Source organism: Zingiber officinale, chromosome 8A (genome assembly GCF_018446385.1).
Source record: "Zingiber officinale cultivar Zhangliang chromosome 8A, Zo_v1.1, whole genome shotgun sequence".
Taxonomy (NCBI): Eukaryota; Viridiplantae; Streptophyta; class Magnoliopsida; order Zingiberales; family Zingiberaceae; genus Zingiber; species Zingiber officinale.
This window is the reverse complement of record NC_056000.1, coordinates 121,537,873-121,550,249: the sequence shown is the minus strand read 5'-3', so window position 1 is coordinate 121,550,249 and position 12,377 is coordinate 121,537,873. Positions and strand designations below refer to the sequence as shown.

The following is a 12,377-nucleotide window of genomic DNA, read 5'->3' as shown; positions in this document are numbered from 1 at the left end:
GAATATTTATTTCAACTTCCTAATGTATACCAATTTATTTAATTCACCATTTATGTATATATTTCGAGTGACTGTTATAAAATATAGGTACATAAAGTCTAAAAGGGGTATCGTTTATCCAAAATGAGGTATAATTCTTTTTAAATTCAGCACTATATAAATTCAAATATAGTACACTATCTATACACATAATTTTTAGATACATGGTAAAATATAGGTATAAGAAGTTTATAATAAAATATAATTCCTCTTAAATTCAATATTATTCCTGTGCACACATTTTTTAAGTACGTGATAAAATATAAATATAAATATAAATAGTCCATAATGATGTATAATTCTTCTTCTACTTTATTGGATACAAAATATTTGAAATCAAGTTTATATGTAATTTAATTGAGTATAATTATATAAAATTATGTAATAATAAATTAAGTAAATTGATATGAATTATGGTGTTAAAATAAATATTCTTTGACATGGGCACTATTTTATATGGAAATTTTAAGACAATTTACCGTTATTTAATCCATCCATGTGATCACATTATTATATTATTATGGCGAGACAAAATTCATTGATTTTGACATTTTGTATGCCTAAAGACAAAACTAAATCATTGTAAATAATTGAAAAGTGTAATAAAATGGGAAGAAAATAAAATTAATGAACTTCTTTGGTTCTTTCTCCCTCATCGACTCAACCGCCATGAGTTTTTTTTTTAAATTTTCTCATGGTCCATTACTGAAACACCCTCTAACATATCGTTAATATTAAAATACCCCCGAAGGTTCGGTAGAATTTCTCTTATCTATATAACAATTAAGTGATTTCAATTTTTAAATTATTAAATGGAAGGGCTATTTTATAATATTTTGTTTTCTGTTATAATGCCAACTGCCAGTTGTTTTTCTCATTGCTTTATGTGATTTACTGAATTCCGAGCGGCTCGGTGCTTAGTTGCCCAATTTCTCGATTCAGCCCTTTATTTTCTCTCTCTAGGAATAAGAACCATTCAACACTGCTCTCCTCTCACTGTTCTTCCGGGTGGTCAGTTGATGGCGCCCGCTTCGCTCGCATCCAACCGAGCGGAGAGCTGATCTCCTCAAACGGCCAGATTTCTTCGCGTTCGAGCTGTCAGGTGGATGAATCGATCCCGCACTCTGCTCTTACTTTCCATCGTAGGTTTTTTTTTGATCGTGTTTCGTTGGTAAGTTTTCTGTTTGGTTGGATGTCTTTTGAGATACGCGACAAAGGTGGAAGATTTAGGTTGTGTCTGCCATATCTAGCCGGTTCTCTAATCGTTTTCCTTGTTTGGGTGGTGATTGTTATTTAGATTTGGAGGAAGAACTGCGGCCGGGATTTATGTCCGTCAACCAATCCAGGGCAGGCAGGGCGGAGGCGCAGCATAGGAAACCCGTTCGATCGGTAAGTGCTGGTCAGCCAAAGGGATTAGTCGGCAGCGGCGGTGGCTTGAATGGCGACGATTCCGCCCCACAGCCATCTATCCACTCGTCCTCATCCTATGCTGCTTCTCCTTCGTCGGTTGCGCCGTCATTGCCGACTAATCGAAGGTGACGTCTTTTTCTCCTTTTGGTTGATTGATTGATGCCCCCAATGATTGATGGAATTGGTCTTGTCCTTAGTTTGGTGGAAATGTTGGATAGGCCTAGGAGTTTTGCCTGCTAGTTTTAATGCCACTTTATCTTAATCTCTGTTTCTCGTTGTGATTATAATTTCTCTAGTTTGGCTCGAAGCTGGAATTGTTGAATAGGGTTTTTGACAGATTTACTTGATTGTGATTTTTATAGCTTCAAGAAATCAGGTAATGAGCAAGGCAATCAGTCTGGAATAAATGCATCAAGCTCTGAATCAAGCGGTGCTGCCATTTTCCATCAAAATCTTGTTCATAATGGCGCTCATCCCCAGATACGTTCTCCTGGTATTCTGTTCAATTTTACTCGTTCATATTTCTGATTGTCTAGGGCTTAGACGCACCTATATCCCTTTTATTTAGAGCTCTAGAATCTACATGCAATGTGTTATGATTGTTGCATCATGACTAGTTATTGTTATTTTTTCCTAAATAGCATTGGTTTTGATGATAGTTCTTTCAGGATATTCAGAATCACTGTCACCATCACCAGCTGCTACAAAACCTTTTATACCTAGAGCTCCTTCTCAATCAGCTTCAAGTTCTGCACCAATGCCATTGCCTAAAGGTTCATCCTACACTCGCTTAATTTTGTGTATTCATTTTCCTGTAGGTTGTCTGTATCATAGATTTTTGAACATTTTTGAGGCTAATAATGCATTATAGAAAACAATTTTCCATAATAAATAATATGTATTTTTAATGAAATATAATTTTATGATCTCGCTAGGAGATGCATCCAAGACTTTTACTCTTCAGTTTGGCTCCATAAATCCTGGAGTGATGGGTGGATTACAGGTAATCTTTATTAGCTGGTTCGACTGATTATTTTGGCTTTTCCTTCCTTATGACTAACTTTCTCATATTGGATAAATGCATTTTGATTATTCAAGTTTCCTGCTCGGACCAGCTCAGCACCGCCAAATCTCGACGAGCAAAATCACAACCAGGTACGTTTGTTTTCATGAAATCACACTGATCGCGTGACAAGGTTACGAGGGGCATGTGGTCTTCTAACAAGCATAATCAGATCCCTTATGTCCAATCCTTTCCATCTCATTGATAGTAGATTAGTGATATCTTAGTTTTGCCTCATGTCAAAAATGTGAGGACAGTAGTGTGAGTTAAAGAATTTGAGTTAGCACTATTAATGTAGGCTTTATTTTTTTTCATTTTGTTAGGGGATTTACTCGCTTGTATTGTCAGCTTATGTTGATTGGTAGACTTAAGCATTAGGTTTATATCACCTACGGAGTGAGAATGTGAAATCAATTTAGTTTTACTTATGTTGGTTAAGGAAACTTGATGAAGGTACTTTGTGGGAAGGGGTCATTGTCAATTAATGGCTAGTGTCCAACCTAGGTATCAAGACCAATGTTTTTTTTTAAACTTATATGCTTCTGTCTTTAAACCTTGATCAGAATATTAATCACGAACTGTGGCTTACTTTGCTTGATCCAAAGTTCAGGCTACTTTTCTTAGTTCATAGATCTCAATGGGTCTATCTACAACTACATTATGGTTAGGTGTTTGTGGCCATATTGTTTTCCCTAATAAAGTTAATGACTGTACCCACCAGGACATGTATGACGTGACTTGTATCGATGCTTTAATCACACGTTCAAACTGGTATAACTTTCTCATTGCTACTCATATTTTGGTAATAACTGTAAAGTTTATTATTGTATGTTTGAATTTGTAAATTGTGAATGGGGAAATTGTTTTCAACTACATCATAAGGAAAGCGTCATCAAGTCAAACTATTTAGGGTTGGCTAGAAGTATCTATTCGTGTCATGTGGTTCATTATGTCTGGTCTCTTTGGTAAATATTTGAACAGTTTAATAGGATTTGCTTGAGATACTAAACCTAAGCTTCAATAGATTACAAGTTGCTACATTGAGTATGATAGCCTGGTGATGCTTCTGCTGACCTTCTGCAGGCTCACACCAAGTCAATGAGAGTTGTTCCTTCCATTTCTGTACCACAGATAAAGAGGGATGTTAGTGTACCAGCCCCGTCTGCCACTTATGTATCTGCATTAAATTCCTCTGGTCCGCCAATTTCTAGGATGCCTTCACCCCTGCACACTCAATTTCAACATCAGCAAACACAAATTCTGCCAAAATTTGGTGTCCCTAATGTACAGATGCATCAGCCTGGTTTTGCAGCCAATTCATTGCAAATGGCAATGACATTACCTATGGGGAATAGCCCCCAAGTTCCACAGCAGATTCTTGTTCCAAGTATTCAACCTCATTTTGTGCAACAACAGGCAATGATGCACCAGGGACAGGCACTTGGGTTTGCTCGTTCTATTGGTCAACTGTTGCCCCCACAATTAGGCAACATGAGAATTGGCATTTCTCCACAGTTCGCACAGCAACAACCTGTTAAATATGGTGGGGCACGGAAGACCACAGTCAAGATTACTCATCCTGACACTCATGAAGAACTAAGGCTTGACAAAAATACTGATTTGGGTAAGGATGGTGATCTTGCTGGACAAAGGCCACAGCCAAATGTGATTCCACAGCCTCATTCTATTCCCACATATACTCATCAAACGAATTTCTCTCCGATGCAGCAAAATTCTTATAGCCATTCTCAGCATATTTTTCCAAATTCTGTTCCTCTGGGAAGTGGACAGATGCCTACAAACTCACAGGCCCCAAGGTATAATTATCCTCTCAATCAAATTGGCCTAAACTTGAACTTCTTAGACTCATCTGCAATCAACCATATTCCTAGTGGAAAAAGTCTATCTACACCTCTGCATGGTATTTCTGAAGGGCTTAAATTGGAAGCATTGTCAGTTTCTGCCTCACTGCCCTGTTCAGGCCAGGTAACTTTGAGACCGCCTGTTGGATCAAAAACTGTGAAAACTGGGGCATCTTTGTCGTCACCTTCTGTGGTTATTACCATGCCTTCCACCAAAGTAGAACCACAAATGCCAGTAAAAACTACAGCAGATGATACTACTCTTAATGAAAGACGGACAGAGACCAATCCAGGTGGCTCTAGCCAACAGATTAAATTGACTTCCAGTTCATCAGTCAGTATGTCTGTGCCTGTCACTGATACAAATACCACAATTCCTCTTAACTCAAGACTGTTCATGCTTTCTGAAGCTTCACTGTCTCCGGAAATGCCAAACAGGGAATCTGGATCACTTTTGGATGGAAATCATGGCGAAAAAAATGAGCATGCTCAAAGATGTGACACTTCAAAGGATAATCACGGGAAGACAAGCAAGAAGGATTTTAGAAACACCCAACAAAATCATCAGGTGTGTGTTCTTAGTGCTATTGCTTTCTCGTTTTAGCTGCTAATTTGTTTTGAAAAAATATGTTTGAATTCTTGCAGTTAGATGCATCTCCTAAATGTGAAAATAGGACTCTTACAGAAACTGGAGCTGCTGAGCCAGTTGTAGATAAGGTAATGCCTGCGGCATCTGGCTCATTTCCAGAAATATCAGGTAAGGAAGCATCACTGGATGCTTCAGTTGGTTATGGCAATTTGTCTTCTGCAGCACCTGATGTTTTATCTAACAAAGAGAATCTATCTTCTCATGCTTCTACCTCACTGGATCATGTAGTTGGTGGAATTCCTACCTATTGTCTGACTGTTAACTTAAGGGTGGGAAGCACAGCTTTGGCTGTTGGGAGAGAAAAAAGATCTGAGCTAACAGAGAATGAATCCTCGGAAGCAGCAAATGATTCATTAGAAGATTTTAGTAAAGCTAAAGTACACTCATCTTCTGCTGTTGCAATACCTTCTGAATTTGAGAACATTACATTGTTAAAACAAGATGACAAACAAGAAAAATGTTTGAAAGGGAAATCTATCAAGTATGATGAGGTAGAGAGCAAACTTCTTAACAGCTCTGGAGGTGATTTTGCAGTATTGCAGGAAAGTAAGACCCAGAATCAACAAATTACCTCTACTGATGCATCTTTAAACTCAACTGGTTCTGATACTGCAGTTGATTGTGATATTCTGGGTGCAAGAGATGCCAAGGACAACCTCAATACCTTCTCAAGCAAACTCAAACTGAAACCCATCAAGGATGGTTTGATTGATTGTAGTGGAGCACGCATGGAAACAGTCCTTGTCCCCATACCATCTGTGTCTGTGGAACATAAACAAGATGCTAAAGTTGATTTGCCTAGTGATAGATTAACGTCTTCAACAATCTTGGGGCAAAAGAATAAGCCTTTGTTAGAAAACACAAAGCCCAAGGTCACTGCTGGCAAAAAGAAGAATAGGAGGGAGATATTTTCTAAAGCTGATGCTGCATGCGCATCTGACCTTTACACTGCATACAAAGGACCAGAGGTAAAACATGAGGTTGTTCTTAAGTCAGAAAGTTCAAATAGTCCAACAGCTGCTGCAAATATCACACCCATTGGGTGTCCTACTAAGGATGTGGTTTCAAGTGATGAAGATTTGCAGAATAAGGCTGAGTTAGATGATTGGGAAAATGCAGTTGATATATCTACTCCTAAGCTAAAAACACTGAAAAATGGGCAGGATGCTGATGAGGCAAGAAAGCAACGTGATGGAGATGTTTGCAAAGCCACTACTTGGAAGTACTCGAGAGATTTCTTAATGACTCTCTCACAACATTTTACTCAGCTTCCTGTTGATTTTGACAAAAGTTCAGATATATTGGATGTATTGTTGATTTTTTCACAAGGAAAGTCACCATTGCAAAGTCCTAGGAGGATCAATGATCGACCATCTTCTCGGGGAGACTGCCGTCCTGTTGGGCTGTTGGATGATGATAAATGGACGAAATCACATGCATCCTTTGGGCGTGATGGAAATGCAACTATTAATCTTCGTCCGGGGCAAGGTGGTAGTCATGTTGTTTTAAGGGATCTACCTCGGCAGGCATCCGGCCAACTTGGAGGAATTCTATCAGGACCAATGCAATCTCCATCATCTCAGGGAGGCACACAACGTGGTAATCTTGATGCCGCAGATCGGTGGCAACGAGCAAGAGGTTTGATTCCCTCTTCTCAGACTCCCCTACAGATAATGCACCAAGCCGAGAAGAAGTATGTAGTTGGAAAGGTGTCTGATGAGGAAGAAGTAAAGCAAAGACAACTGAAAGCCATACTTAACAAGCTGACTCCTCAAAATTTTGAAAAGCTCTTTACTCTGGTTGAGGAGGTTAATATAGATAATCTGGTAACCCTTACTGGCATCATCTCACAAATATTTGACAAAGCTTTGATGGAACCAACTTTCTGTGAGATGTATGCTAATTTCTGTTTTCATCTAGCAAGTGCATTGCCAGATTTCAGTGAAGCCAATGAGAAAATAACTTTTAAAAGATTGCTCCTGAATAAATGCCAGGAGGAATTTGAAAGAGGGGAGAAAGAACAGGCTGAGGCTAATAATGTTGAAGAGGAAGGTGAGGTTAAGCAGTCCAAAGAGGAAAGGGATGCGAAAAGGCTGCAGGTCCGCAGGCGCATGTTAGGTAATATACGTTTGATTGGAGAATTATACAAGAAGAAGATGTTAACCGAGAGAATTATGCATGAATGTATCAAGAAATTACTGGGTCAATATCAAAATCCTGATGAGGAAGATATTGAGGCACTGTGCAAATTGATGAGTACAATTGGCGAAATGATAGATCACCCCAAGGCAAAGGAACATATGGATGCATATTTTGACATGATGGCCAAGCTTTCAACAAGTCAACAGCTATCTTCTCGTGTAAGATTCATGTTGAAAGATGCAATTGATCTTAGAAAGAATAAATGGCAACAGAGGAGAAAAATTGAGGGCCCAAAGAAGATTGATGAGGTTCACAGAGATGCAGTACAAGAAAGGCAAGCTCAGTCTAGTAGATTGTCTCGTGGTCCTGTCATTAGTAGTGTCCCAAGACGTGGTCAAGCAGCTGATTATGGTTCTCGTGGGTCTGCTCCATTAAGCTCTTCAAGTTATCAGCAGGTTGGTGGTCATCGTGCATTGCCATTGCAGGTTTGTGGCTATGGTATTCAAGATCCGCGGTTAGAGGATAGACCTCAGTTTGAAGGACGAAATACATCACTTCCCCTCCAACATAGGTCTAATGATGATGATTCTATTTCACTTGGTCCCCAAGGTGGCCTAGCACGGGGAATGTCTGTCCGTGGACACCCATCAATATCTCATGCACCACCTCCTGAAATTTCTCCAAATGCTGGTGAACAGCATAGATTGTCATCTGGTACAAATATTATTTATACAGTAGAAAGGTCTCCTGGAGTGACATATGATCAACTAAGCCATCGAGACTGGAACAATCAGTACTGCAGTGGAGATGTAAAAATTTCAGACCATACATTTGAAAGATCTACAACAAGTGACCTACCTGGCGGGCAATTATATGGCAATTCTAGTAGCTGCCTAACTGCAGTTTCTGGAACAAAAGCATTTTCAGAAGAAGTCTTGCGAGAAAAATCCATTTCAGCTATTAGAGAGTTTTACAGGTTTTTTCCATCAGTCATGTTCTTATAATTTTATTTGCTATAAAAATTCCGATTGTAATGTTTAGTGATAGCCTTTCTTATTTTTATCAATGTGATATCCTATTAACATTTCTTTTTTTGTGCCTACCATTGTGCTTATCTAATGATGCTTCTGTTCAATCTTCCCACACTTGTAACCAATATTAGCAAACATCTAAAATATAAATTGATAACTTTTATATTCTATGTTATTCATACTTATTATGATGAATTATCTGTTTGACCACTACTAGAGCTCTTTATTTATGCTTGGTTCATCTCAATCCCATGGTTAGAGGATTCTTTTAGTTGGATAATGATTAGCTGGACATATGTTTTCTTTGGCTGGTTGCGATGATAAAGAAGAGACCCATTCACAGATACCTAAAGCTTAGATGATCAAATATCAAAGTGGCCCGGGTCTTGGATTGTTATCTTTGCAAGTTCTTATTTTGATTGGTTAGAATGCTAAAGTTGACGTGTGTTGTCATTAGAAAAGATTTAAAAACTACTGTAGTCAATAAAAATTATGCTTAGCTCTAATGGATGTGAGAGTGAGGAAAGCTAAATTGAGATGGTATGAACATGTTGAAAGACTAATGATAAAAATTGAATCTACTATAGGGGAGCTATAAGTGTAGAGCTATGCCAAACAACACATTAGTCAGTGAAATAAAAAAATGATGTAAATAATTTGAATATTGCTATTGATATAGCTTTGAATTGACCTCAGGAGGGATAAGATCTATGTATTCAATTCCAAAGAGTTTGGACAAACATGGCTTGTTGATGCTAATGATGATTAATTGTTGTACAATCCTCGTCTGTTGACCTTGAACATGAAAACAATCTTTAAGTAACAAGTACTAGTCTTGTAGATCAAAGTTAAGACAATAAGTTCTCTTATGAGTAGGGTCTAAGAAGTGAATGTCTTGAAAACCATTTTGGCAATGAACAAATTTATTTCCAAGCATAATCCGATGTGAAACCAAAGTATTGGAAATATGTAATTAACAAGTTCCCATAAGTTGTAGATATGAACTGAATGAGATTGGAATACTCAGTAAGACAAGGAATTTTGCTTTTACTAGAAATTAGGTTATTTTGATTATGATCTCATTACCCATGATAAACTGAGTTGCTAAAGATTAAATGATCTTAGGATCAGAAAAAAAATCCAACAAGAAATAGTTAGGAGGTTCTCTGGATATTTTAGAGCATTATTCAGTGCCTTTAGTCAGTTCTAGTCAACCAGCATATGGGAATAAAATCTGGGAAGGCCCTCTGCAGGGATATGTGTAGATCGAACTTGAGTGAATTGCCATAGAAGAATAAGTACTAGTTTAGGAGCAAACTTAAACCTAACATTAGGGTCCTTATATCTTTCTTCTGATGGATGTTGGCTGTATTTTTTCATTTATCAAAAGGGTTTTCTCTTTGTCTGTAAGTTAAACTGTTCTTAATCTGTTGTCGATTCCTTATACCAAATTGCACAATAATGTTGTTCTTGCAAGTCCATTATAGTCAAGTTGCTTCAAACATTTGTGTATCTCTATATGTATATATCTTTTTTGATGGATTTAGTTCGTGCAGCCTTTCAAAGGCCTAACTATTTTTTAGTTTGTCATACTTCACTTTTATATGCATTTTTAATTTAAGAACACTACTTGCTTTCTTGTATGTTGTTAGTTTGGACTTCCATATTCGGTAGCAATTGTAGATGCATTAATGGTTTATGGTTGCTTGCTTTCATTTATTGCAATATTTTTAAACTTTTACAATTAAATCAACTTGATTTTTTCTCCAGTGCCAAGGATGAGAAGGAAGTTGCATTATGCATCAAGGAATTGAATGCACCAAGCTTTTATCCATCTATGATCTCAATATGGGTTACTGACTCCTTTGAAAGAAACGGTAATGAAAGGGATCTCCTAGTGAAGCTTATTATCAACCTCTGCAAATCTAGAGATTGCTTGCTTAGTCAATCGCAACTACTCCAGGGGTATGAATGCAAAATGGAACCTATTTGTGACAATATAACTGCATTTTTAAACTATCGGTGCAATCTTTACTGATCATTTCTCTATTATCATCAGGTTTGGATCTGTTCTTGCTTCATTGGAGGATGCTGTAAATGATGCACCGAGAGCAGCAGAGTTTCTTGGTTGCATTTTTGCCAAAACTATTTTGGAAGATGTGGCAGCATTGAGAGAGATTGCAAGATTGATACTTGAAGGAGGTGAAGAGCCGGGCCAACTAAGAGAGGTTGGCCTAGCAGCAGAGGTGCTTGGTAACATATTTGAGACCATAAAGATGGAAAGAGGAGATTCCATCTTGAATGAGATCCGTGTTAGCTCAAATCTCCGGTTCGATGACTTCCTACCACCGTCTCCATTGAAAGCAAAAAAGTTGGATGCTTTTCTTTAGGCTAAATGATGCTTGAGCAATATGTTCTTGTTTTAGGCTCTTTAGAAAATCCATTCATTCATCTATAAAATTGTTGCTGGGATACAATAGAGGCATTATTTATATTTGCTCGTTTGCCCAGTGTCAATGGGGACTCTAGGGAGGCAAGCATTTTGACCTGCAGCTGATAAAGGGTTTTGTTAGGGGTGTTATTTTATTTTTCAAAGAGTTTAGGGACATTAAAATCAGATTCATTCACATTCATTTATTTGATGATGTGACATTGTTATCTTCAATTCCTATTCTTGAGCAATCAAGGCTTGATAGTTTTGAACTATGCACGCGAGCTTAGTGTATCGTCGTGCTTTTAATGAGAGAATTTCACGTTGTTCTTCAGAGTTTAGCAATGCCTCTTTAGTAATTTTTTTGCATCGTGCAATTTATAGTGTAAACATTGTCTAATTGCTCCTCATCAAACTGTATAACCCTAATTCTGTTATCCTGACGGCTGAAATTTTGTAAAGCATGGAAAATCTGGGGTTTGCAGAGTGATTGGCATTTTGGGCGTTCTTGAGGCTTAAAAACACTGAATGGAGTCTTTTGACAGTGTCAAGAGTATGGAGAAGTGAATTTTCATTATTTTTGAGCTGATGTCAACTCGAGTATAGGTAAAAGCTTGACATGGTGGGAATTCCTCTACTGAGTTTATGTTTTTTAATGCCTCAATAATCCTTTTTTTTATTAGGATTAATGTCCAAGTCATGTTGGTTTTTTTTTTTTTTTTTTAGTTGACACTAGGGGTCTTAGCTTACGTCAATTAATCCTGAAATGATTATGAAAATTTTTCATCGATCATCAAGATAAATCAGGAAATATTCGTAGGAAATGCCCCATCAACTTGACATTATTAGGACAATCACTTATTAAAAAAAATTATATATTAATTTATTAAAATTGAGACTCCATCCTTAAATCTTTAGGAAATTGAAAAGGTGTCACCCTGTCGCTACATCATTACCACAAGGTCGGCTAAGTCATGTTAATATACCATATATTTTGCATTTATTAGCCATATTAATATACCATATATTTTGCATTTTATAATCTAGTAAGTGCATGATCAATTCTATACGCATCATATCAGAGTAAAAGTGATATTGTTCATCCCAACTAATCTAAAAGCATTGGCCCTACTACTGTAAGATATAAGTAGATAAATTGCAGGGGTTATTTTGTCCCAACATAGCGACCATTTAATCAGACATTTTACATCGATTGAAAATTGACCTTAAGACTTATTGAAGTAAATAATGCCACATATCATATGATTTTAGTGATAAAATTATTAATGCCCTCGGGATTACAGTACAACGGAAGGACGTCAAGTTATCACATAGATACTCGCAGTTTGATACCGCAGCTATAGTACATTTATAAAGATTTTTTCTTTAAATGGGACACATAATCACAGGATGTTAGACTTTTGAACCACCAGTCATGAGCATTTTTTAATTTATCTTGACGGTTAATGAAAAATTTTCGTGGGACCAGATTAGTCATTTCAGGTTTGGTATTATTTTTTTTGGTGATAAAATTATTAAATTAGGACTTGTTGGATCATGAGATAGAAAAACAACAACAAATGTTTAGTTTTTGTCGACTAGTATTCTTTAACAAATATCATTTAATATATTGGGTATATAGTTGTGTTAGATTTATTATAAAATTAAAAGCATGTGCACAAGTTCATTAAAAATTAAAAACCCTGTTAGATTCATTGAAACAAGTTGATGCTGCTTTTACAATTATCCT

At 37.1% G+C, this 12,377-nt stretch overlaps 1 protein-coding gene across 3 annotated transcripts; it reads left to right on the top strand.

The window, feature by feature from the left end:
- The first annotated feature begins 1,015 nt into the window (after positions 1–1,015).
- Positions 1,016–10,902, top strand: LOC122010064 (eukaryotic translation initiation factor 4G-like). 3 transcript variants are annotated; one of them, XM_042566439.1, is made up of 11 exons: positions 1,016–1,141; positions 1,337–1,574; positions 1,812–1,942; positions 2,109–2,222; positions 2,385–2,452; positions 2,548–2,604; positions 3,596–4,942; positions 5,020–5,131; positions 5,252–8,141; positions 9,967–10,161; positions 10,256–10,902. In XM_042566439.1, exons 2-11 carry the CDS (start codon positions 1,366–1,368, stop codon positions 10,584–10,586), a joined length of 5,454 nt encoding a protein of 1,817 aa, XP_042422373.1. In that variant the 5' UTR covers positions 1,016–1,141; positions 1,337–1,365; the 3' UTR covers positions 10,587–10,902. The 3 variants fall into 3 exon arrangements, with proteins under 3 accessions (XP_042422373.1, XP_042422372.1, XP_042422370.1); XM_042566438.1 differs by having other exon boundaries at positions 2,118–2,222; positions 5,020–8,141; XM_042566436.1 differs by having other exon boundaries at positions 5,020–8,141.
- The last annotated feature ends 1,475 nt before the right edge of the window (positions 10,903–12,377 follow it).